This window comes from Pyrus communis, chromosome 17 (assembly GCF_963583255.1).
Source record: "Pyrus communis chromosome 17, drPyrComm1.1, whole genome shotgun sequence".
Taxonomy (NCBI): Eukaryota; Viridiplantae; Streptophyta; class Magnoliopsida; order Rosales; family Rosaceae; genus Pyrus; species Pyrus communis.
Window position 1 is genome coordinate 13598251 of NC_084819.1, and position 27950 is coordinate 13626200.

The following is a 27950-nucleotide window of genomic DNA, read 5'->3' on the forward strand; positions in this document are numbered from 1 at the left end:
CGTAGTACTTTTACCGTATTCAATGATTTGTCTTTATACATTTCATTGACTTGAGGAGAGACTTCTCCTTATCCATTGAGGAGCCAAGTTAATTCTATTTTTTAATTCTGAATTTGTGGCTGAGGGAATTTTATCAGATCGCTTTCACCTACCCTAATACAAGAGGTCCTCTTAATTTTATGTGAGCGCATGGATGACCCGGTTCTAGGCCTTACAAAGACAGGAATTTAAATAGGTGGGTTTCCTCCATGGTTGAGTTTAATTCAATAACACATTGTCATTACTTTTTGATACAACAACACATTATTAGATCGTAACGCGACTAATTCTACTTTATACAAATTATTCTCATGAAAGTGGGTTCAGATGACCTAGGACTGTTCTCCAAAAGTGGAAAGAAAAACGAGCCATGTGGGACAACTCTCCGTTTAAAGATCCACACGTGGCAATTAGGAATAAGCAACGTAGTATTTTTTTTTTTTTTTTGGGTAGAGGAATAGTCGCAACGTAGTTGAAGTCCGCAAGACCATGATACATAGGAAGACAAGATAACACCGCTCCATCTCATGAAATGGACAGCCGATGATACCCGCTGAAATTTTAACGGACTCCAAATCAACGGTTGCTGTTCCTCCGTAACCCACATAATAGGACAACCTTAAAATTCTAAAACCCAAACCTCTGCTCGTTCCCCCCTCCCTCCCTCCTGTAATATTATCTCTCAGTGAGCTTCAGAGCTGGAACTCAAAGGTGAGCTTTTGCCATGTTGTTGTTGTTGTTCTATATATAATTATAACCCATTTAGCGTTTTTTTTTACAGCATTCCTGGGTTTTTGAAGTGATTTCTGTTCGTAGATGACTTAATATTGAATTAATTCATTAAAATGCTTTTTTTTTAATTGAAAAGTTTGGTCCTTTTCATCTCATATGCATTTTTCAGTGCTTTTTATCTGTCAAATTTAAGGTTTCTGTTTGTTTGTCTGTTTGTTTTTTATTTTTTATTTTTTTATTTTTTTATTTTTTATGCTTTAGTTTGTGAATTTCTGAGGGTTTAAGGTTTCCATGTGTGCAGACTTACTTGCAGAGGGTTTGATTTATCATTTTTTTGTTTGAAGAAGGTAACTAATTTGATAATGAAATTCTGCTGCTTTTTGTTTGGATTTGGTCTCTCGCTCTCTTAGTTGGGATTCTAGAGAGAGAAACTGTAGAGAGAGAGAGAGAGATTAAAAAGTTGATAATAATGGATCCTCGTCGTAGGGGTTCCTCTGATTCTTTCAATGGAGTTCAACGGGATAACCAACCTTTGCCCATTCTTTCACATCCAACCGTAGTAGCCGGATCCCGATTCGATAGTATTACCTTCTTAGACAATAGTTATAGAAATTTTAGTTGCCCTCAACCCGGTCTTGCCGCGAATAGTGTATCTTCGTACTCAAGTGTGAGCCCTGAGGATGATTCTGCCGAAGATTGTGACTTTTCGGATGTGGTGTTGAAGTACATTAACCAGATGCTTATGGAAGAAGACATGGAGGACAAGACTTGCATGCTTAAAGAGTCGTTGGAACTTCAAGCTGCCGAGAAGTCATTCTATGAGGTCCTTGGAAAGAAATATCCCCCCTCCCCAGAGTTATTCCGTCGTTACGCCAGTCAATATGGAGAGAGCCCGGCTGAAAGTTCCTCTGGAACTTGGAGTAATTATATCACTAGTAGTTGCAACAGTGGTGGTTATTTTGGTGATACTACCTCGATTCAAAGTCCAGATGGATATTCGTCTCAGTTACAAGGTCTTCCGTCGTATAGAATTTCTCAGTCATTTAACGGGTATGGGCTGGTGGATTCTCCTAATAGTAGTATTTATACCCCAGATTGGAATACCGAGAGCCAATCTGTTTGGCAATTCAATAAGGGGGTTGAGGAGGCTAGTAGATTTCTTCCTGGAGAGACTAATTTGGTTGTTGAACTGGATGCAAATGGGATGTCAGTTCACACGCCAAAGGTTGGGGCAGCGGCGTCTTATGTCAAAGTGGAGAGAACGGATGAAGGAGAATATTCTCCTGGTGGGTCAAGGGGAAAGAAGAATCTATATAGGGAGGACGAAGATGTGGAGGAAAAAAGGAGTAGCAAGCAAGCGGCTTTTTCGTCTGAATCTCCTTTGCGGTCAGAGATGTTTGATGTTGTATTGCTTTGCAGCACAGGGGAGGGTCAGGAGCGTTTGGAATCTCTTCGTGAGGCCTTGCAAAATGGAATGAGCAAAAGTGTGATACAGAACGGGCAATCCGAAGGATCCAATGGAGGAAAAGGTCGTGGTAAGAAACAAAGTGTTAAAAAGGAGGTGGTGGACTTGAGAACCCTCCTAATTAGTTGTGCACAGGCGGTTGCAGCTGATGATCATAGGACCGCCAATGAACTGCTAAAGAAGGTCAGACAGCATTCCTCACCTTTTGGAGATGGGACTCAGAGACTCGCTCATTGCTTTGCCAATGGCCTTGAAGCACGCTTGGCTGGTACTGGTAGCAAGATTTATAAAGGTCTTGTTAGCAAAAGGACATCGGCTGCTGATATCTTGAAAGCATACCATCTCTACCTTGCTGCATCTCCATTTAAGAAGATGTCTAATTTTGTCTCGAACGTCACAATAATGAATTTAGCTGAAAAGTCGACAAGGCTCCATGTCATTGATTTTGGTATCCTTTATGGTTTCCAATGGCCCACCCTTATTCAACGGATCTCGTGGAGGGAAGGTGGACCCCCAAAGGTTCGGATTACTGGAATTGAATTTCCTCAACCGGGATTTCGGCCAGCTGAGCGAGTTGAGGAAACAGGACGACGTTTGGCAGCTTATGCTGAGAAGTTCAATGTGCCGTTCGAGTACAATGCTATTGCAAAGAAATGGGAAACCATTACACTTGAGGAACTCAAGATTGACAAGGATGAAGTTCTTGTTGTGAACTTTTTATATCGGGGTAAGAACTTGCTCGATGAAAGTGTGTCAATGGACAGTGTAAGAAACAGGGTTCTTGATTTGATAAGGAGAATCAATCCAGACATTTTCATCCATGGAGTTGTTAATGGAGCGTACAATGCCCCCTTCTTCGTTACCAGGTTCCGAGAGGCGTTATTTCATTTTTCTTCACTGTTTGATATGCTTGAAACTGTTGTACCCCGTGAGGATCAGGAAAGGATGTTAATTGAGAAAGAGATCTTTGGCAGGGAGGCTTTAAATGTTATAGCTTGCGAAGGCTGGGAGAGAGTGGAAAGGCCAGAAACATACAAGCAATGGCACGTTCGTAACTTGAGGGCTGGGTTTGTGCAAATACCTTTTGACCGAGAGCTTGTGAAGGCGGCAGCTAAGAAAGTAAGCTCTCTTTACCACAAGGACTTTGTCATCGATCAAGATAGCCGGTGGCTGTTGCAGGGATGGAAGGGACGAACCGCCTTTGCCCTTTCTGCTTGGAAACCTGCTTAAGAAAGTGCTTGTAATCTGCTTCCTAGTTCTTCAGCATTAACACGGATACTTCTCTTCCGTAGATTTGGATCGGGTGATATTCTCTTACTATGGTGTCTGATAATCCAATAGAACCATCCAGCAAGGTACGAGTTTGTCACTTGTTCACAATCTTATTCAAATATAACAAGAACAGTTAACTGTGCAGTTTTATCCCAGCTGTATTTTTATGAAAGAAACTCTTTACTTGTGCTCATTAGTCGCTAGATCGGATAAAGGATCGGATAGGATTAGTTATACGGACTTGGGTGTTTGGCGTTCACTCGTACTAAATAAGCGCCGGATTAATTTAACCGGTCGGATAGGATAATACGATATACACCCGCTTAATAAAACCAACCAAAATGCCCGGATTATTTAGTCGGGGAAGAAGAATATGGGAGAGAAAGAGAGGGAGTTTGGGGGGTGTGGCGGAGAGAGCTAGGGAACAATTATTTGGGATTCTTCTGTAGTCGGGGAAGAAGAAGGGAGAGAGAGGGAAGGTGTTTGGGGGGTGCAGAGAGATATGGGAACAAAAAAATGATTTCACCTTTTTAATTTTTTTTTATTTTTTAAGTTTGATTCCTCCTATCTAGTGTAATACTAAACACAGTATAAATAATACGGTCACTAGTCCGATACTGCACCAAACACCCGATTAATTTAGTCAGTACTATCCGGTGGCTATTTATCCTATCCGACAGAAATAGTCAGTACAGTCCAAGCTGCCAAACGAGGCCTTAGTACCTCTGTCCTTGCTTCAAAAGGCGGAACTCTCATTCTGCACGCCTTCCTCCCTTGTATTTTAAATCAGAGAGGAATGTCAATGACTATTTTGAAGTGCTAATAGCAGCGTTCTTAACATATAGTATTTGATGTGATGAATACTAGTGTAGTTGGCATTTCCCTTGTTTATTTAGCTTGAATGGTTTCTAAGACAATAATATTATTCCCGACAGATCATAATATTTTCTGAGACGTCTGGAGTTATCCTGCATATAGAATTTGGTTGGCAGACTATATCACGGAAATGATTGTCGGACGCCCTTTAATCTTTTTGCACATCACGAATCTTTCTCAAAAGATAGATAAATAAGGATATGAATGAGAAAATTGGTGTTGGAAATCATTTCTTATATCACTGTTGATCCTAAAATTTACAAAGCCTATGCGATGCGCAGGCCAAGTAACTAATGAGCTAATTACGTCATTATGTTGATGCAGGGTGTGCCAACTCGTCGGCCGAGCTTGGCTGACGAGTTAAATTTGTTGATGTTGCGTTAAGCGCGTTGCTAACTTCTTGATCTTGCGACTACGGCCGAGGAAGGAACAATCTTGGCATTTGGATTCTCGAGCCTGAAGACAAGGTTGCTAGTTCTGCGAAGTTCACGAATCGTCAGCGTCGGATTCGGTCACGATGATTATATTTGTGAGAGTATAAGCACGTCGAATCGACACCAAACTATATGGACATAAGTATTCAAAGGTAATGTGTGTCTTGATGGTAAATGTGGTTTGGCCCTCAGAATGCCGAACTCTGAAACTCACTTAGGAGTATCCAATCATAAGACCACTCGGCGTTTAATGCGCCGAATGTCGTAACTCGTAACACCTTACTTCGCTGAAAAGGTTAATAAGATGACCTCTGCCAATAAGGATTCGGAAACCCATCTCGACCGAGACTTGGATAGGTAACTAGTTGGCCTCAACGCAGTACTGTTTATCCAAACTGAAGGTGCTCCTCGGTCGGCTGATTCTACGACAACAGTGCTATTTATCCAAACTGAAGGTGTTCGCCGATTCCCTTCACAGTGCTGTTTATCCAAACTGAAGATGTGTCAGCAGGAAAAAGAAAAAAAAATCTCAAGATGTTTGAGAGGTTTTGCGCAGGGCAGTTGTGTGTTGAATTGGCGGTCCTCTCTTCCGTTGCACCGAGTCTTGTATTTATAGGCAAATATTGTGTGGCGCGGCCAGATAATTTTGTAGAGTCCCACTGCAATCCTAATTTGTGGAACTGAAGCATATCCTTCAAATTGATTTTGTTCCTTGACTTTTCAAACTCGTAAGTTAGATAAGCAACAACCTATCTAGGTTTTACCACACTACATCAGAAATCTAGCCCACCTAGGCTTCTGATCTCATTAAAAAACCGTCAGCAGAAATTCATATTTCCATCACCATGCAAAAAACAAGAAAAGCCTAGCCTACCTAGGCTTCCTAGGTCATCATTATACCACCACCAAAAAACCTAGCTTTTCTAGGCTTGTCTCGTCATCACCCAAAGCCATCATTTTTAATATCATTTTGCAGCATATCCAATCCACATGTCCACACATATCCCAACTCAATTTAAATTGTACCACTTGCTTCGGGATATAATTCGCACCCTGTTTATCTGGTTGAAAAGGATGCTAGGATAATTCATATTAAAAGATAATTATTATGATAAAAACAATAATATTATCCTTTAATAATGACAAAAATTATCTCCACTTTTCCATCCGACGATTGAGAGCTATGCTCACTTAACGGCCTTGATTGCACGGGCCGATGGTGTAAATTTAGATCCAAACATTGCCCCCCAGTTTCCTTGAGCATCGGCTCGTAAGCCGAGTGGTTAAGGAAATTAAGTTTCTTCAACTGTTCACGAGCGGCATCGAAAAATATAAATGACCACCGAAGCTCCACCGTTGAATAAAAATTCACCAAAGCTCCACCGAAGAAGTCCATCACCAAAGCTATGGTCGAAGAAATATATGGTCAAGGACAATTATGATCGAGGACCAAATCCATCAAATTGATTCAAATATATATGGTAGAGAATAGACCACCCCATCGAATGCAGAGTCTCATGGTGGATCACCTCCCCACAACATCCAATGTCGAGAACCTCCAAGTTTCTGCACAATCTATCCGTAGGCTCTTGATTTCACGAATTGCTTCTCGACTTGTCTCTTTAGCAGAAGCCACACGCAAATATAAGCCGCCGAGCTGAACTTTCAAATTGACTCATTCGACTGCTGCTTTCTCAAGTTTCTCGGTCAAGAAATACATGGCCGAGAAATATGTCATCGATCACGACATACACCCCACTGTCATCGAACTGATGTCGAATTCACAACTCTTTTCTCAGCCAACTTGGGATATCATCAGCGTTGTACCCATAGTGAAGAGGCACTTTCAAAACCCCCGAATTTCTTACCATCATTCGGCTACCATTATCATCGGCCGTCTATTTTAAGGGCCAAGAAACACCTGATTCTTGGTAGTTGGGCCTGCCACCAATCATGAATGGTCTGATCACTTCTTGGTAATGGCATCCTAAAGCAAGCTATATATATATAAAACCCCATGGCCGATTGGTGTAAATATATACGGCTACGTCCTGATGTAAGCTAACTTATATATATATATATATATATATATATATATATATATATATATATATATATATATATATATATATATATATATAAACCCCATGACCGATTGGTGTATATTTATATACGGCTACGTCCTGATGTAAGCTAACTTATATATATATATATATACACACTCTATGTCGAAACTCAATTGAGTGTGTTCTGCCAACATGCATCTTTGATAGTCCTGTCCTCCCAACTGAGCCATGCATATATAAATATAATGTCGAATTTGCATGCATTCCTAAAGTTGAGAAAAATTAGGAAAGGGCGAGGTCGCAAAACATTTGGCCGAGAAAAACCATTCTTGGCAGCTCGGCTAGTCCATCAATCCTGAACGTGATATATTACACCCAATGTCAACAACGCAGCAAATAAACCCACACCACCGACTACCAATGTTGCCCCCTTATTTTCTCATACATCGGCCTAAAAAGCTGAATGGTTAAGAAAATAACTTATTCATCCTTCTTTTTTTCCCTATTTTCTTTTTATTTATTTATTTATTTATTTTTTATTTTTTTATAGCAAAAGAAAATGAAAATGGCTGAATCATAATCAGGAGGAGGCCAGCGATGCTTTATTCCAAGCCGAGATCTTTTGATATCAACATTGTCAAATTGATTTCGCTCTAACCCGAATAGAGGATTTTCTCCAAATATTTGTAACTTGGCGAAAATTTTTCATTTTCGGGTGCCGAATATGTTGAACAATTATTATGCCCCCCTAGGCACAATTTCGGCTTTTAATTCAAACAACTTAGCCGAATGGGATTTCTCTATATCGGCTTTCTCACCAATAACCATGTCAATTGGCGTAGTTTCGGCATCTAAAACCATGTCTCCAATTACCATATCAATTGATGTGGTTTTATGGTCTGAAGTTGTGTATTGGTCTTGTTTGTCATTGGAACACTCCTCTGACGAATCATTTTCTGAGTCAAATTTTGGCTCAGAAACTTGAACATTTTCTTCTAGGCCTACCACACTTTCAGTTTTGGCCGAAAAAATAGGTGGCCTTTGTTCTTTGGCAAAATTAACAATTTTCTTAGGCCGATGTCTGATTATAGCCGGAGCGGAAAATTGCCCCCGGTCTTTTCAACCAACCATTCCTCAAATGGAATTGATTTGTAGTCGAAAACATAAGAAAAATATTTTCCATCTAGCCAGGCATTAAATCGAGCCCTGTCTTCATTTACCTATTGCTCTTGCAGGGTAATAGGAGCTTTTATTCTCAACATGTAAGCGAATGACTTTTGCATCTCTCTATGGCCATGAAGAACTTTTTCCACTTCCAAAGATCTTTTTCGTTCCTCATTGTGTTTTTTCAATTCCTCTAGGAGCTCGTACAATCGGCTATGTTGAGCCAGATTGGAATCTTGATATATCATATGAACTTCGTAGTTTTAGCACTAGGTCCCACTGGGTGTGCCAAAATGTTGACCCTAAAATTTACAAAGCCTACGTGGCACACAGGCCGAGTAACTAATGAGCTAACTACGTCTTTTGATTGATGCAGGGCGTGCCAACTCGTCGGCCGAGCTTGACTGAGGAGTAAAATTTGTTGATGTTGCGTTGAGCGCATTGTTGACTTCTTAATCTTGCGACTGTGGCCGAGGAATGAACAAATCTCGGCCTTTGGATTCTCAAGCCTGAAGGCAAGGCTGCTAGTTCTACGAAGTTCACGAATCGTCGGCGTCGGATTCGGTCACGGTGATTATATTCGTGAGAGTATAAGCACGTCGAATCGATACCAAACTATATGGACACAAGTATTCAAAGGTAATGTGTGTCTTGATGGTAAATGTGGTTCGGCCCTCAAAATGCCGAACTCTGAAACTCACTTGGGAGTATCCAATCATAAAACCACTCGGCATTTAATGCGCCGAATGTCGTAACTCGTAACACCTTACTTCGCTGAAAAGGTTAATAAGATGACCTCTGCCAATAAGGATTTAGAAACCCTTCTCGACCGAGACTTGGATAGGTAACCAGTCGGCCTCGACACAATGCTATTTATCCAAACTGAAGGTGCTTCTCGGTCGACTGATTCTACGGCAACAATGCTGTTTATCCAAACTGAAGGTGTTCGTCAGTTGGCTTCACAATGCTATTTATCCAAACTGAAGATGTGTTGGCGGGAAAAAGAAAAAAAAAATCTCAAGATGTTTAAGAGGTTTTGCGCAGGGCAGTTGTGTGTTGAATTGGCGGTCCTCTCTTCCGTTGCACCGAGTCTTGTATGTGTAGGCAAATGTTGTGTGGCGCGGCCAGATAATTTTGTAGAGTCCCACTGCAATCCTAATTTGTGGAACTGAAGCATATCCTTCAAATTGATTTTGTTCCTTGACTTTTCAAACTCGTCAGTTAGATAAGCAACAGCCTATCTAGGTTTTACCACACTACATCAAAAACCTAGCCCACCTAGGCTTCTGATCTCATTAAAAAACCTTCAGCATAAACTCATATTTCCATCACCATGCAGAAAACAAGAAAAGCCTAGCCTACCTAGGCTTCCTAGGTCATCATTATACCACCACCAAAAAACCTAGCTTTTCTAGGCTTGTCTCGTCATCACCCAAAGCCATCATTTTTAATATCATCTTGTAGCATATCCAATCCACATGTCCACACACATCCCAACTCAATTTAAACTGTACCACTTGCTTTGGGATATAATTCGCACCCTGTTTATCTGGTTGAAAAAGATGCTAGGATAATTCATATTAAAAGATAATTATTATGATAAAAACAATAATATTATCCTTTAATAATGACAAAAATTATCTCCACTTTTCCATCCGACGATTGAGAGTTATGCTCACTCAACGGCTTTAATTGCACGGACCGATGGTGTAAATTTAGATCCAAACAATCACAAAGAAGCCAACCTTTTGGGATCAATACAAAGATGCCACTCACTGATGGCTGTTTAATTAATCCTTTCACTTAGTACATGAACAATGATAGAACAATAGTTAGGGACCATGATCATTTTGTGAGGCAAACCCATAAAATAACGTAGTGTAAGCTGATCATTTTACGTCTCTTTCCGTGTTACTTGAATGCACCTAGAGCTTCATGTCACATTAAGCTGACGGTAAACTTGTTCCAAGAAAGTCTCTTGGCTTAGACAATTCACATGATTTTCCATGTATGAAATTTCTAATAGTCTAAGAGAATCTGCGGTATCACAATGTGTATCCCTTGTCTTTGTCTCACTCGTCAAGTTCTTTAGGCAAGCTTGGCTTGTTGAACCATCGAGGAGGATCATATCCAATCCCACCTAAAATATGGAAAATGAAACAGTTAACCTAAATTTAAAAACCCACAAAGGATTAAAGAAAATCCCAACAAAGTTAATTAGGGAAAAGATAAGTTAAATAGCAAGGGGATTACAACGACAAATCCGCCAAGCAGTTAAGACGAAACCTTTTGCAAATCCATACTTCTTGTAAGCTTGGATTTGGTGTTCAACGACTAGAATTAAGAGAGAATGCGCATATGGTGAAAAATAGTGTGTAGAAATCGCTTTCATTTCTGCATTCTTTATGCCATCTCCAACCGATCCAGCTAGAGGGCTGGCCATAGGGCCGAAAATAGCCCTAAATGACACGAAAACCATCTCCAACCGAAAGCTAGGCCAAAGGGCTCGTGGGCCCTACGAGGCCACAAAAGGAGAATCGGGCCAACTGGCTGGTCCAGAGGTTTGAATCCTAACAGCTTGTTGTTGACGTCAGTTAGCCATTATATTATATTATATATTTTTTTATTTTTAAAAAATTTTAAAATTCTAATTTTTTCCCTATAACTACCTAAGGCATTAAACAACATTAAATAACATTAAGTAACATTAAACAACATAAAACTTACACAACACAAAAAAAAAAAAAAACATTTAACAACATGAAACTTAAACAACATTAAAAAAATATTTAACAATCTAAAACTTAAACGCCTACTCCATGATTGAGGTAGTTTAATTGAAGTAACGTTATTAATTCAATTAAAATAATAAATTATGTTTGGCCCTTTGACCCCTTTGGTTGGAGATGATTTTTTGTCACATGGCTATGTTGGCCTATGCCCCTCTGGCCATTCGATTGAAGATGATAAGACCATCTTCAACCAAAGGGTCCAGAGGGTTAGAGGGCCTAAAATGGCTCGAAAACCGTCTTCATCCGAGGGCCAGGTCAAAGGGCTCGTGGGCCCCACTGGACAAAAAAAGGCCAAAAGGCCGACTGGTCGGCCCAAATGAGCCAGCTGGCTGGCCTCGAGCTGGGCTCAATTTTGAATCCCCAACGGCTAGCTGATGTCAGTTACTGTTGGTTTTTTAATTTTTTTGATTTTTTTTTTGGCCAATATATGTTTTTTAAATTTCTAAAAAATTCTCATTTTTTCCTATAAATACCTAAGCCATTCCTACACCATTCTTCACAAATTTTTCACCCTTCCACACCATTTCAATTCTCGTATTTTCTTACCTTTTCCTATTATCTTTCCTTCAATTTTTTAAATAATTTTCAAATGGTCTCATCTGCAATGAAAGGTAGGGCTTGGACCCGAAACGAAGATGAAGCTCTTTGCAGGGCTTATAGATAGGTCTCAGAAGATAGTGTAAGGTGGAGTTCTCAAACAAGTGATGGTGTTTGGACTTGTGTGTCCAAAAAATACCTAGAGTTGGCACCACTCCACCGAATACCCAAAACCACAAGAGTTGTTCTTCAACATGGAAGAAACATCTTCAGCTAAGTTTGAACAAATGGCATCAAACACTGTTAGCAGTTGCAAGTAGACATGAAAGTGGCGCCAATTACTACGACGAAGTAAGTGTTTTCACAATTTATTTTAAATATTTAATTATATTACATTTAGTTTCATAAATTAATTTCCTTTAATTTTTGTACTTATAATTAATTTCATGAATTAATTTCCTTTAATTTTTGTAATTATATTTTCTAGGTACGCTAAGCGGAGGAATTGTATATAGAGGGCTACTCGAAACCCTTTCAGCATCACAGTTGTTGGGAAGTTTGTAAAGGATGAGTGTTATTTGAAGATCCGCCTCAACATAGAGTAGGTCCTACGCCGATGTTCGGAATTGCATCCTCAGCTATAGATATGGATGATGATGGATCTCCTACCATTCAACAAACAAGGGTAGAAAATTCATCTTCGGGTGAAGGTTCCATACCTAGGGCTATAGGATGAAACAAGGCCCGAAGGTTGAAGGAAAAAGGCAAGGCAAATGATGATTACGCCGCTTAACAGGAAGTGGCAGCCTCATTGCGATTAATGGCGAAGCAAAATGCCTTTGTCGCCGAAGAAAGGAACCGTAGGCGTGAAGAACGGGCCAAACAAATACAAGAAGAGATCGATGATAAGAATATGGAAAGGAGCACTTCGAATTACAGTCCAATGAGTAAGGCCTATTTTGATAGGAAAAAAAAGATAGAAATTATGACCCAGCGATAGTTGTTTACCTCTGACTATACTCCTATTGTGGAGCCAAAAATAATCAAGAGGCGACACGTGGATTTTTGGGTTAAAATGACAAAATTACCCTTGAGGCACATCGGAACTCCTATGCGTGAGTAGTGGACAATCATCCCTCAATCAAGTCAAAAGTGCCCAAATAGGTATTTATTTACAACCTATTTGATCCATCCTCATCATATCTTCTCCACAAGGTAACCCCCAAATCCTTCCTCTTTTATTATAATAATTAGCTAATTAATTAAATAATTATTCCATTAATTAGCTAATTAACCACAAATCAAGAACCTAACCTACAAAGCCATCCAAGTGGCCAGTCCATCTCCTCCCAAGGTGGCTGGCTACATCCTTATATAAGCCCTCTCATTCTCTCCAAAACAGAATTTCAATTCTCTTGCTAAACTCTCTAAATTCTTCAAACATTTTTCCTTCAAAATTCTAACTTTGGCATAGGAGGTTCTTCGGCCAAAGCCGCCCCCCCCCAACTCATCATGGGCGCGTGAGGCTCTTGGTCTTGACCTAAGGTGTTATTTGTTTTGTAGGTGCAATTTTGTCCAAAAGCAAGGAGGAAGAAATTTGCATCCACAAATTGGTGCTTTCATTGAGAGTTGAGTGACACGTTCGTAGAAGACTCTCGCATCTAAGGTTTTTTGCTTCTTTGCTTATTTGTAGATTTTTCATACCTTCTTATTCTTGGAATTTTTATTTCTAAAAATTCTTTGATAAAACGTAAAAGAAAAGTACAATGGTAAGAAATTCGAAAACCTCGACGAACGGAAATTCCAATGTTCAAGGATTAGGACTGCGACGATCTACAAGGCTAAACACAACAATGAGTGGAGCGACACCACCACCATAAGGTTCCACCATGGCAACCACCACGGTAGCCACCCACGGCGAGGTCCATGGCGCCACCACCACGGCCTAAGTCATGTCATTCCAAGCCCATGGCAAACCAGCTCGTGCTGCCCAAATCCAACGCGAGCCCAATGCATTGTCGAGCTAAGCTTAAGCCTCGCATCCGCTTGCTCCACATGCCAAGCAACCCATTCCAGTGGCCTAGCCTACTCACGCGGCCTAGCCTACTCATGCGACCTAGCCTGCTAACGTGGTTTCCCAAGCAGCCTAAGTCGGCCCTAGATTATCTTAACCATTCGGACCTACCATTGAGCCGGGGGCATTTTCACCATACTTCTATGTTGATTTGACATTCACCAATTCGAATCTCGCGCCTGGAGTCTACCCTACTTCCACTGCTTAAGGAGATGCATTCCTTCCAAACTCTTTCAACCCAAATGAAAAACAACACTTGTCTCGACAAGTCATAGAACTGACGAGCGCCCTCACACAGCAAACGACCTTGGTGAATCAGCTATTGCAGCGCATCGAGATGCAACATGCCCCAGACGAAGTGTCCTAAAGTAAGACAAGGGCAGATGAAGAACATCTCCAGCAACATCCCGGCAAGCAGTCACTCGACCAGCCACAAACCGAGCGTTTGGGCAATGTACACTCCCGATTAGGCCCCCGAGATAGCGTATACTTCCGTCTTAGTGCGCGGAAGGGCGTGCACTATCGGTCAAGCCCACATATGAGCATACACTCACGGTTAGGGTCACACTCCAATAATCAACATGAGCAACCTTCCAGGTGAAGTGTTCATTCGCGGTTAGGCCTGTAATAAGCATTCTCTACCTCATATTGGAGTAGGCAGCACGACGGACGGAAATAAGCAGTCACTCAATCAGGCTCAAGTTTAATTGGCAGCTTGTGAAGAACTTGCTCATGCTACGAACGTACCACATGCATCGCATCTGCAGCATAGACGAGCCAAACACATGGAAAAACAGCCTAGACTAGCAAGTCACGACTGGGGGCAGCTGAGAGCTCCGTTGCCCCAACAAAGGTAATTTCATGAATAAATAGAGAGGTTCCTGACCAAGCGATTACACGATTTCCAATGCAACGAAGTTATTGATGAGGCACTACAACAGGTCATGACCCACATAAACAGGTCACCTTTCACGGACGAGATTGAGCAGGCAGAGCCTTCATGCAAGTTTAGCATGCCACATTTCACATCATTCAAAGGAGACGAAGACCCGGAAAGACATCTAAAGCACTACCAAAGAGCAATGATCTTCTATCGAAACAATGACGATCTCATGTACAAGATGTTCATCACTACTCTACAAGGTGAGATGTAAGATTGGTCTTACACCTTGCCACCACAATTTATTTGGAGTTTCACCAAAGAATATTCATCCTATCGCTCGATCAAGAAGAAGTCCGATCACTTGTTCAACGTTAAGAATAACCTAAAGGAGTCGCTTCGCGACTATGTGAAGAGGTTCAAAGCAGAGAAGGCAAGGATAGTGGGATGCAATGACTCGATAGCTAGAGCAGCCTTTCAAAAAGGACTTCTAGCAGATCATTCGCTATTCGAAAAATTGATCATGAAAAAAGATCTAACTCTGGTAGACTTTTTCACTTTGACAGAGAAGCATGCACTTTGGGACGAGGCTCGTCGATATACATTCAAGGACTTGAAGAAGTACCCGACATCACCTTCCTACTATCCAAACCGGAAGCAGCAGATGACTTATTCGCATGTTTGACGGTATCTGAAGCAGCAATAAGCTCTAGCATCATACGAGAAAAGCTGAGGGCTCGACTACCTGTATTTCATAGTTTAAAAGCTCTTCTCGATGCTGTCAGAAATTCAAAAACTAACTTTGGTGAGTGTTGCAACCTGGAAGCTCAAGTTTTACCTTCAAAGGCACACAATTATCCTCATAATGCACTATTTTGCCTAATCTAGACGCGTAACGATAAAAGCATAGACACTGGCAGATGCAAAGTTTTCTGACGAACGCAACAACTTGGCCCAAAAGGCGCGCCAAGGCTAGATGAACACTAGAAAAACACACTCGAAAATAAGTTTTGTCCTCGTCGCCCTAATCCGACATAGGAGCAACATGTACCGACAGTTGAACACCACTTCCTGCTATGTGTCATATGGCCCCAGCCGACCTTTGCTTTATAATTCAACTCTAGAGTGGTCCAATATCGGTAGTTGAGCATCTCCTGTTGCGTGTAACAGGGCGACCCAATGACGGTTCCATGGCTCCCTACTACAAGCCTAGCCTAGGCGACACAACAGAGTGGCCTAAAGACGCCCAAGAGGTAACCAAGCGCGCCCTAGGCGCGCTTGCTCCATCCGATGAAGACTTCTAGCATTTGTATGTTGACGGCGCATCCAACTACAAAGGTTTCTGGAGTAAGCATGGTCCTTGTCACCCTAAACGGTAAAATGCCCGAGCGGGCGATCACTTTAGGCTTCAAAGCATCTAACAAGACGATCCTCGACTGCCTCAAGAAATCCTTCACCAATAAGAAAGGAAAATGGCCAAACGAGTTCCCCAGATATTTATGGGCATATTGCACCACTAAAAGACGAGCAACCGGTGAGGCTCATTTCTCTTTGGCATTTGGTTTAGAAGCAATCATTTCTCCCAATGTCATCGTGCTAGCACTCTACTGCCAAGCATTGAGTAGAATAGAAATAAGATGCCCACAAGCTTAGATCTGGCAAAGGAGAAATGCGAGCAGACCAACACCAGCATCGCAGCCTACCAGTATCAGCTTTTATCCAACTACAACAGAAGGGCCAAGATCCGACAGTTCTAACTTGGAGATCTAGTCCTAAGAAAAGCCTTCATTATTGCCTGTAAAGAAGGCTAAAAAAAGATGGATCCCATCTAAGAAGGTTCGTACAAGATCAGCAGAGTAGGCGGCAAGGGTAATTACACCTTCGCTACCATGAACAACAAAGAGATCGAGAAACAATGAAACACCTACAACTTAAGGAAGTACCATGTGTGACCTCTCACTATATCAAGACCTGAAGACTTAAGCAGCTCGACAGGCACCACCTCGCAAGCCGATGATTATCAGTTGTTATGTTGTCCCTTACAACTAAGTTATTTATTTGTTTCACTCGTTTTTCAATAAGGAATTCAGAAGTAATCTACAACTTGGCTCGGCTGCATGCTTACAATAATTGATCACTTCTGCACTTTAAAAGAAGATCGAGCCTTTCTTAGGGACTTATCACAGGAATTGCAGCCTCCGAAGGACCATCCATGTTCTTCAGTGCGAGAGGGTAAACCAATTCCCCGACACCCACATGGGTTTGCTCTCTAAGGCTGGAGGATAAACTTACACTCCAAATATCTAGACGTGGATGAGTCGAGCTGCCCTGGTATAACTAGGTGCACGATGGCTTGCGTTGAGATTCCTAGAAGTAGCCACAATAGTCTTTTTCAAGGCTTAGCTAACGGAAGGATTTTAGGTCTCTTAGCCTAATCCGTGAGGAACCGGGCCTTAGAAACGGAGAAGGCACATTACGCAGTACACCCCATGAACGGCTGCCCTGGAACCCTAAAGTTGTTATCGAGTGCACTAAGGTAGCCTACCGTATCTCTTGAGCAGTATGCGGACCCTCACGAGCAACGGAGGAAGTCTTCAATTTTTTCTCAACCGGTATCTCTTGAGCAGGAGGGGAAGATCTTTTCTTTCCACCTTCATTCATAATAGGCTCCACGACAGCAATCAAATGAGCCAATGTATCCTCCTTGATCCTCTTTACCTCATTTCTCGGAAGCAGCCCACCTTTCTCCCAGCGAGGAAAACTAAGCAGCCAACGCCATTCACAGTACTTAGCAGGGGAGCTCAACCCATAACTGGCTTTTCCCTCATTTTTTTCTCAGACCAGTAGGCAGGATGTCTGCATGCCTAACATTCTAGCAGCTCATGAGTCCGTAACCTCCTCATTTCTCTCAATCGCCGGATTGGCCCACGTCAGGTCTAAGAGCCCAAAGGACATGAGCCATGCGGCTTGCCTAGCATTGTGCCCCAGCGTCTTAATCCGCGACCCCAGCTGAACAAGCTGACTTTGGCGCTAGCCAAGCCATACAATCCAAGTAGTGGTTCTTGCCACAACACCTCCTTGGCCCATGCCGAGCCGACTCATGTGCCTTCCCAGTCGACATGCCGCACCACCCCGATGGCTACCCTGCGACAACACTATCAAAAAAGAAAACAAGAAAAATTAAAATTTTCTTACCTCGGTGCAGTACGGAGAAGATGTAGCAACGAAAGACGATCATTTGCACGGGCAAGATGTAGAAGATTGCTAGAGGAGGGGGAACAAATATCCTCTAAGCTCTCTCTTTCTTGTAATGTAGAATAAAACGCTCTCTAAAGTTAATTTAATAATCCACTTAAGGTGGACTTAAATAGGCTATGAGAGAAATTGATTTCCCTTTCCTAGAAGGATCTAATTTCCAATTAAAGAGGGAATCTGAATCAAAATAAGAAACAATCGTATTTTTCCTCAAGCAAGAAGATCTCTACACCTGCTGCCCTTTCCTGCGAGCATCCCAACAGGTGTGGGGGCATTTGTGGAGAAAAATAATCAAGAGGCGAGACGTGGATTTTTGGGCAAAAAGGACAAAATTACCCTCGAGGCACACCGAAACTCCTACGCTCGAGTAGTGGACAATTATCCCTCAATCAAGTCAAAAGTGGCCAAATAGGTATTTATTTACAACATATTTCATTCATCCTCATCATGTCTTCTCCACAAGGTAACCCCAAAATCCTTCCTTTTTATTATAATAATTAGCTAATTAATTAAATAATTATTCCATTAATTAGCCAATTAACCACAAATCAATAACCTAACCCACAAAACCATCCAAGTGGCTGGTACATCTCCTCCCAAGGTGGCCGGCCACATCCCTATATAAGCCCTCTCATTCTCTCGAAAACAAAATTTCAATTCTCTTGCTAAACTCTTTAAATTCTCCAAACACTTTTCCCTCAAAATTCTAACTTTGGCATCGAAGGTTCTTTGGCCAAAGTCTCCCCCCCCCAACAAATTCATCATGGGCGCGTGAGGACTCCCCCTCACACTATCTTCCGTCATCCATCTATAAGTCCTGCAAAGAGCTTCATCTTCTTTTCGGATCCAAACCCTACCTTTCATTGCAGATGAGGCCATTTGAAAATTATTAAAAAAATTGAAGGAAAGATTATTGGCAGATGTAAGAAAATATAGGGTTTAGGCCAGCCAATTGGTTGGCTGGCTTGATTGGGCCGGCCAATTGGCCCTTTGGCCCTTTTTTTCCTATGGGGCCCATGAATCCTTTAGCCTAACCTACGATTGGAGACAATTTTCGGGCTATTTTCGGCCCACTGGCCCTTTGGACCCTTTAGCCATCTCCAACCGAACGATGGCCAGAGGTCTCGTTTTAGCCCTCTGGCCCTCCAAGATATTAATATTTTAATGAACAGTACAGGGCCATATTTGCCTCCATCTCCAACCGAGGGCCAAAGGATTATAGGGCTTGTTTTAGCCATGTGACAAAAAACCGTCTCCAACCGAGGGCTAAAGGGCCATAGGGCCAAACATAATTTATTATTTAAATTTAAAAACTACATCAACTTAAATTTAAAAAGGGTGAAAATTATGTGAAAAATATTGTAGGAATGACTTAAGTATTTATAGGAAAAAAAGAGGAATTTAAAAAAAAAAATTAAAAATTTTGGCCCAAAAAAAAAAGGACAATATTGTTGGATATATCCGAGAAAAAATGTATTAATAATGAAAAATCCAGCCCGGCCCACGGCTAGCTGGCTGGATTGGGCCAGCCGGTTGGCCCTTTGACCCTTTTTTTGTCTCGTGGGGCCCACTAGTTGTTTGGCCTAGCCCTCGGTTGGAAACGGTTTTCAGACTATTTTCGGCCTTCTGGTCCTCTGGACCATTTGGTTAGAGATGGTCTAAGAAATATGACCCTGCACTTTTCATTAAAATATTAATTTCTTGGAATGTCAAATGTCTAAAACGAGCCCTCTGGCTGAAATGATCTAAGAAATATAGCCTGGAACTATTCATTAAAATATTAATTTCTTGAAGGACTATTAGGGCTAAAACGAGCCTTCTGACCCTCCTTTGGTTGGAGGTGGCCTTACAGCCCAATTTAAGTTCGAGGAAGGTCGAGAAACACTTCAAAAATCAAATCATGAGTTTTTTCATCAAAAGAAAGTCTTTTTTAAGTGTTTTCCCCGTCAATGAACACCAAAATCCACACACCAATCTACGAAAAAGGTACAAAAACAAACTCTGGTGCACAGACATACGCTAATTCCTTGATCCCTTTATTACATATTAAAATTGTTCAAACAGCACACACATGCTAGTTCCTTTTCTGCTGTTTTGTTTCCCAGTACAAACAAAACAAAACTCACAAGGGAAGATGTTCTCTTTGGCATTACAGATATTAGCCAAAGATCAAAATCGGGTTGTGATCTGGGAAAACAAAGCCTTAAAATCCTTGGTCGGTGTCCCAGTTCCCTCCGGCTTTGAGGCTAAATCAAATGCCTTAAACTTGGCCTCCTCGAACTGCAGTGCCTGATCAAAATATAGAAAGCAAACAAATCAGTACAATACATTGCCATTGCCTGAAAAGTTGATGCTGAGAAACTGTGAAACTGTTTATTTGCACACCCCTGTACACAATACCTGAATGCAGACTTCTGCGACATCAGGTCTAGCAATGGTTCTTGTTTCAGTCTTAAGAAGCTCGTCATCCTTCCCTATAAGTAGTTCACGGATGCCGCCTTCTTTGTCTTGCAAGCCTCCGGCCCTAATAAAACCATGGAGATTTAGGTCAATTGGAAGTCAAGTAGAATAACAAGAACAATCAATCAAAACATGAGTAATTAGAAGTATAAGGTATAGAATTCAGTGATTTGAGCTTCTATTGTATGCTATACTGATACACATAACGCGCGGACAAGCTATAGTATGAAAGGAAATCTAGGTATTTGTCAATCGCTCCAGCAGACAAGCTTTAGTATCCGTATTCATCAGGGGTCACAACAATAAAGGGATGTTTTGGTGTTTTAGAAGTTCTCAAACATTGTGTTGGAAAAAAAAATATTAAACCCAAGCAAAGTAGCATAAACAATGGCTTCTTACATCATCATTGTGAGGGTTGTTGTCATTAAAAGACTTCCATTTTTCTGGTAACAGTACTAACAAAACCAGCTAGTGATGTTACAGAGTCTATTTAATACGAACATATTGTTTGAACAAGTCTGAATGTAACTGGACCAACCTTATGATTGTGTATGGAATTCCGGAGTCAGCCAAATACTGCTCAGCCTTCCTCTTCCAAACCTGAGTAGTAAACATAATGCATAAACATTTATAATTAACATATAAACAGGAAGGAATAGATCAGCAAAGTCAAATTCCATTTCCACAAACAGAAAGCCGAAAAGCAACCACAAAAGGCGGTAATTCAAATGTAGTAAAGGATTACTTACCAATATATTGCCATCACCCAATTTGTTCAGGGGATTGTTAAGATCCGTTCCACCCATAGACCCAACCAACACAATCTGCTTCACTCCCGCAGCCTTAGCTGTTTGCATTTGTCATGTAATTCAAAACTCAAAGCTAAAATGAACCATGTTTTGAATGAATGGAAACAAGGATAAAAATTCTCACCAGCATCTATTTGGTTTTTCTGTCCAATCCAATCAACCTAAAATGCAAACCCATCTATCAGAACAATAGGGTAAAACAGAACAATAGGATAAAACAGAGATTGGTATTTACAGTGATCCTAAATTCATAAAAATGACAGAACTACCTGTTCAGGATATGACCCGTCTTCAAAATAGAACTCAGGCCTCCCACCTTTAGTTGGATCGAATCCAGGTTTCATCTTAGGCACAGCACTTGTAAGGATAACGAGAGCATCGATCCCTTGGATTGCAGGTAGAATGCTGTCAGCATCCCTTATATCTCCAATATAAAGATCATCTGCTCCACCAATGCTCTGTTTGCTCTCTTCACTCCTAACCAGACCCCTAGCCACAAACTGGTCTGACGTCTCCTTTAACTTCTTATAAACCAGTTTACCTGCCAAGTTTCCACCAATACTACATCTAAATCACAAACCCTTTCCTCAAACAGAGGAGGAAAAACGACTTCCTCTTCTGCTTCCATCACCATAGATAATGAGTAAATATAATCCAAAACAAACACATTGACAGTAACAAAACACAATTTCATTGCCTTAGATGTTAAGTTCAACTCACATTCACTATGCACTGACTGTTATTTAAATCACGAAACCTAAACCCTAAACCCGCGTACCCTTACAGCGGTGCACACACCGGGAATCTCCCCCACTCCATCAGACATGCTTCTCCAAACACCCAATTATCTCACACATTTCTGCTCACACACTATGGGACTGAGGAAAAAAAAGGGTTCTATGCGCAGACGTGAAAGCCCCACAAAACCCATTGCCCCACCATAAATCCCACAACCCAAATACTAAAATACGCATCTTGTAATGCTTTGTACAAAAAGTTCTTAAATTTATTTAGTCCATGACTCACTCAGTATTATAGATTCATAATCCAGAAAATCCGAAGACCTGAGTTTAGCCAAGTTAGCTAGAACACCAAGTTCCATCCTATGCACTCAGATTCTAATCCTCCTCTCCGTAGCTTAAATGAATTTAGTGTGATTATCTTATCTTTATTAGAAAAAAAAAAAAAAAAAAAAAAAAAAAACCAAAATCCGGATTAAAACTACATAATCTAGAAAACCCAGCTTCCAATCAACACCTATAAATTAATCAAAACAGTCAACTTTATGTTAACGAGGAGGGAGAGAGAGAGTACCAGTTCTACCACCAGCTCCAGTAACAAGGACTGTACTTGCACCCGAATCCGCCATCGCCTTCGTGACAACTCCTGCTCTCCCAAAACCCCTTCTCGCCCTTCTCTGGATAAACAAGGATGCAGCAGAAAATGAAGTGGATTGAAAAGAAAGGGTCGAATTTTCTGGAACTCCTACCCAACTACATTTATGACTTTGGCGGATGCCATTATTTGAGATAACCAATGGGACACGTGGTGCCACTGCCACCGTTGCCATTGTCACTGATAAGACCCAATACTTAGTTGTACAGACCAGTTTCCATGCACCCTTCGTCACTCACAACTGCCACCAGCTCCGCCAGAGAGAGAGCTTTGCTGAATTGTTCTTCACTGGTAGCTGTTACTGCAACGAGTGCGGTTGGTCGGTTGCTTACGCCTTATCTATTTGTCATTTGGATATGGAGTCATGACAGGGCCCTATCTCATTGCCCATATCACATCAAGTTCTAATAGAGAAATAATGATCAATTAGATGAATGCTTAACTGGTAATTATGTGGGTTTAATTTTCTTCCTCAGCAGAATTTGAAAGTTACAAACTTTTTACACAATTTGAAACTATTACAAGTAAGATATTTTCTGTAATCACAAAAAGAAGATATTAGAATCACAGATTTAATAAACCAAATTATATGAAGCCAATTACATTCAACATATCTATAGTAGACCTGGTACTTTTTTACACAATCCGTTAACTCGACATGATATGACACGAAATTAATAGATTATCAGATCAACACGATAACGAATTGGGTCATTATCGAGTAACTCGATAAACACATATTAACATAACAGATTGGTCCAACTATACACATGAATAACCCGATACACGATAAGCAAAATATTAATTTAATAATTTTATATCCTAAAAATATTATAATAATTATATACATATATATATACACAATTATATTATATATATAATATTATACACGATAATAATTATATATATTAAATTAAATTTAGAAAATTTGATAAAAATGAGGTAATATATTTTTATCTTGTATAGTACCATTGTTTTATTTCTTTTCATAATCATAAACTTCTCATAATTTGAATGATTTGTAATGTATGGTTTTCTATACTTAGTTTATGTGGAAGAGAGTTCTGATTTGGAAAACCTTATTGAAAACATTATCAATATAACTCTTAAAGGCGCCAAAGTTCTAATACAATTTTCCCATGATGATCAATGAAAATTGATGGATTTTGTAAAATGAATAACATGCAAGTTTTGAGTTTCATTGGTAAGGTTTTAACTTTTGAGAAAGGCTTCACAGCCTTAAAAAGAAAAACTCATTCATTTTGCATATCTTTGCACATTTGATATTCTGTAGTAGACTAGTAGTGTATTGGTACTTTTTTATTAGGTTCTTATTTTGGAATGCAGATGTAGTACTTAAAGACAAATGTGTTTTTATGTTTTGAAGTAATATTTATGTGATATGTGCAAATTTAAGAAAAAAAAATATTTTTCTTAACGAGTTATAACGGATCGGGTCATTTTACTTGTTGAGGAAAGTGACCCGACCTGTTAAGGACCCGTTAAGATAATGGGTGTGACACGACACAACCCGTTAAGATAACAGGTGTTACACAAAAACGACACAAAACACGACCTGTTTACTATGTCTATATGTAGAAGAAGAGTTGACGCATAAGAATGATCTAGAAGACATATTCAGCAATGGGTGAAATAAGTCTTCTACACTCAAAAAATCGAAAGTGTTTTCTACTATCCATTAGGGCTTAACTTAATATAAAAACATATCATTGTGAGTGTAGGGACCTATCCTATATAGCCTCTCAAACTATAATCGAATTACCTACGAAAGTCGAAATAGGAATCATCATGGCTAATTATCAACATTAAAGTGTAAGGGGGACTAATTCAACATGGTTCTAGGATCACAATTTAACATGCATCATGATAACGGAAAGAAGAAGATGAATGACACTAACCTGCACCGATTGGAGACATGGTGGCTTGAGTTCACAGGTTGTCTTCTACTTCCAGTACTTTAATAATATCTCTCTGCTATATGAATAGGGTTCAGCGTATCTGAGAGATTAAGCTTATGGAAGCAGGGACTTAACCATAGTATTTATATCATTAAGGTTTAATCACAACCATCCTATTATTGGTTGTGAAACCCTATCACTTAAGTGTTTAAGTCCCACCATGATACTATATCTTTGTAGTGAAATCCATCAGATTTCTTTAGGTTAATTGCAAAGGTTAAGACTCCATAATCCTTATTTCATTAAGACTATCAAATTACTTAAGTTGTTAACAACTCGATAAACAAGTGGCCTACAACATAAGTAATCCAATACATCATTCATTGTCATTCACAACCTTACATTCTCCCACTTGAATGTCAATGATTTATCCTAACAAATAAGAACTCATGGTAATCACTAAGTCTTCATAAGTATGCAACAACCTTTCCTAGCAACCTGTCACTTTGAATCGAATGCGGAACCAAAGAAAAACAAAGAACAACTTGGTCTGTTCCTTGCACTCCAAGATCATATACACATTCAACTTAAAGCACTTTGCTGCTAACAAATCATGGTGTCAAGAACTAATAGTCAAAATATTAGCTCACAATAGTCGAAAAGTAGTTCACAAAAGAACTCAACAACGTTGGTAATGAAATCTAACTTTTCCGTCAATTTAGAATATGATAAGAGAACAAGTAAAATATGACATACTATTTACAAAATCAGGACCTCTTATTAAAACTTATGAACAAAACTTAAACAAAATTTACTCTTAAAACATCAGCCACTAACACTTCAAGTTTTCAACACAAAAGGTAATCTCTTATTCCCATTGATTAGCAGAGATAAACAAATTATTACTCCCACTGACTAAGAGAGTAAAAGAAAACTTTATAAATGCCTACAAAATGAAACAGATACCTTTCAAGTACTCCCACTAGCAAAACATTAATCATGGAATATAAAACATAAAATTTGTGAGCTCAACATCTTTCTTCTAGATATCTATAGGGAGGTGATTCTCGTGACTGAAAAACTATACAAAATTATTTGGTCAGTTTTGTTCATCTAACAATTGACAAAAATAGAAAACTTTAACTGAATGTTTTCTTATTGCATCAAAATCTTATAATTCTAGAATCATCTTTGGACAGAAACTAATTATATTAGGTTTGTATAGCTAAAACATAAAATACAAGGGCAAACGTATATAGCTTCAACACTTTTGACCAGATGAAGTATACACAATTTTGTCAATTTCATGTTTCACTATACATTGATTTATATTTGTACTGAATAAGAAAACACTTTTGAGCATATTAATTATCCATCAATAACATATAAATCACAAGTCCAATTTCTTGAACAACAAATAAGAATTAATAAGCAAAACACTTTTGAGCAGAATATACTCATTAACCCTTCTTGAATTTCCTGGAAGATTAGCTGCATATATAAAATATAAACAAGTATGATAATGTACGTTTTATCTACCAAAACTATGACCATTAAAAACATGCAAAATTGATGAGTGTGAAGCCCATAATACATTATTTCTCCCACTTGGGTAAACACTCAAAATTGCAAGATTAAACACTAGAGAAAGTGGTTTTCATATAACAAAATACAGCCTAGTTGAATCAATAAAGATCAAATACATAATTTTTTTTTTAAATTAGGTTAGAATTAAAAAGTTCCATAAATAAAAACTTATGCAATGAATACAAATTTTATTTTATTTTAGTGTATGAGAGATGACTCACATATTTGTTAAAGATTAGGTCATAAATTAAAATGAAACTTAATAAGAAAATCCAAACTCAAAATTTATGTTTTAATTCTACAACAAAGTCGATTAAAATAAACACTTAGATATCTCAATAACATCAATTTTAATCCAATTTAGAACTCAGAGAAAACTAAGGCAAAAGGTTGGCAAATTTACCTACTCATTCTCGATTCTGCAAGATTCATCATGGAAGTAGTCGAGTTGTGGAGGATCGAACCAACTTCAAATTGCATAATTGTTACACCTTTGGGCAGAAACTAATCATGCAAAGAAAATACCTGCATAGCTAGCCAAAACGTAAAATACACAAAATACGTATAGCTTCAACAACTTTGGCCAGATGAACATATGTTAAAAGTATTTTATGATTTGCTATAATACTAATTTATAATTGGTGAGTGATTTCCTGAAATTTCCATTGGGACAAAAGTATTCACCTTATAAATTAGAATTCTGATTTTTCAAAATAATCTTTTCAAACAATATTAAATAACTGTTTTGTTGGATATTTAATGATTCTCAAAAGACTAAATCAGACACAAGAGTATGTCGCTATTAACATTGAACAATAGAGTTCTCGACGGAGGAAGCATGATTATTCAGTTATTCGATAGAGACCAAAGTGATCAATTAGAAAACTGACATCACTGTCCAATTTTTGTCTCAAAAGACAATGATCATCATAATCAAAATTGATGACCAAACAAAATATTGGTTTGAGCAAAATAGACCAATACATTCTTTTCAACCAAATTTAATCAGTGTTGCTTAATAAAAGTCATTAGTATTGAGAATTTGCACAAGATAAGAACAAATAGGAGCAATTAAACATGTCAAATAGTTGATACCAATAGATGTGCACAAATCACTGAAAATAATATTTCAGAACATATGTAGTTTTAGAAATTCAAAAACTCAACAATACTACTTTAGTTTGCAAATTCACTCAAAATCAATTCTCGTTAGATTGCCATGAAAGTTTTCAAGTATGAATTAGACACATATAGATACTATTTCACAAAATTTCATGATTTTAAAATTTTTCCAAGTGACCCAAAAAGTGAATTCGAAAAGTGATGTGCTGCAGAAACTACATAAAATCTGCAGTACATACCTAAGAATAAAATTCACTTAAAAACTAATTTTCATCCAATGTATATGAAAATTTTCAGAAACAAAGTAAACATATTGATCTGACATATTTTAAAATTTCATAATTTTTGAGGTTTAATCAGCTGTACTAAAAGAAAATTCGAAATAGGATGTGCTGCAGAAACGGAAAACATTCTCCAGTACATACGCGAGACTAAATAATTCACCAAAAATTCAGTCTTCCTCCAATGTGCATGAAAATTTCCAGAAATGAAGTAGACATATAAATTTACTGTCCCCCAAAATTCCATAATTTGTTCGATTCTACAAGTGGCGAAAAATTAAATCAAAATGGAATGTGCTGCAGAAACTGCATAAATTCTGCAATACATTCCCGAGATTAAAACTTCACCAATAATTTATTTTCAGACCATTGCTTTTGAAAATTTCCAGATTTAAAAAAACATCTCAATGTATATCATAATAAAATTTCATGAATTTAGGAGTTGCATAAGTATATCAAAATAATATCACAAATAGACTTTGCTGCTGAAGTCTGCAGAATTCCAGCAGCGTGGTATCACCTTTAACGTTTTACTATAAATTTATTTGATGTCCCAAAAACGTGAAAATTGCAGTATATACAATCTATTCTGAACTACAAGAAAACAAGTACATAAGGTTTGGAGTTACAATAGTCTTTATAAAAATAGGATGTTTATCAGGCCCAGGTTAGTGACATGAATGGTTTTCCTTTTCATGTGAGTTTCTTGCCTTTCAACAGATCCTATTTCTGACTTATAACTACTTTTATTGACTTCTCACTCAAAATATAGCAAAACACATTAAACTTAA

General features: G+C 39.1%; 2 protein-coding genes across 2 annotated transcripts; one reads left to right on the forward strand and one right to left on the reverse strand.

Moving 5' to 3' along the window:
- The first annotated feature begins 694 nt into the window (after positions 1–694).
- Positions 695–3701, forward strand: LOC137723364 (scarecrow-like protein 9). The gene is made up of 2 exons (XM_068462547.1): positions 695–750; positions 1073–3701. The coding sequence occupies exon 2, from the start codon at positions 1241–1243 to the stop codon at positions 3464–3466; it is 2226 nt and encodes a 741-aa protein (XP_068318648.1). The 5' UTR covers positions 695–750; positions 1073–1240; the 3' UTR covers positions 3467–3701.
- A 15900-nt stretch (positions 3702–19601) lies between these two features.
- On the reverse strand, positions 19602–22557 carry LOC137722816 (uncharacterized protein At5g02240-like). Its single transcript, XM_068461911.1, has 7 exons — positions 22170–22557; positions 21125–21396; positions 20980–21016; positions 20796–20893; positions 20585–20646; positions 19987–20110; positions 19602–19875 (listed from the first exon to the last, which is right to left on the reverse strand). Exons 1-7 carry the CDS (start codon positions 22423–22425, stop codon positions 19756–19758), a joined length of 969 nt encoding a protein of 322 aa, XP_068318012.1. The 5' UTR covers positions 22426–22557; the 3' UTR covers positions 19602–19755.
- Between the last annotated feature and the right edge of the window lie 5393 nt (positions 22558–27950).

Bases quoted from the DNA above. Each gene is read 5' to 3' on its own strand.
- LOC137723364 (XM_068462547.1), top strand. From the start codon at position 1,241: ATGGATCCTCGTCGTAGGGGTTCCTCTGATTCTTTCAATGGAGTTCAA.
- LOC137722816 (XM_068461911.1), bottom strand. From the start codon at position 22,425: ATGGCAACGGTGGCAGTGGCACCACGTGTCCCATTGGTTATCTCAAAT. The intron at 20,111-20,584 runs GTTGGTCCAGTT...TGGTTTTATTAG, and splicing joins ATTCCATACACAATCATAAG to GGCCGGAGGCTTGCAAGACA. The intron at 19,876-19,986 runs GTATTGTGTACA...TATTTTGATCAG, and splicing joins TCGCAGAAGTCTGCATTCAG to GCACTGCAGTTCGAGGAGGC.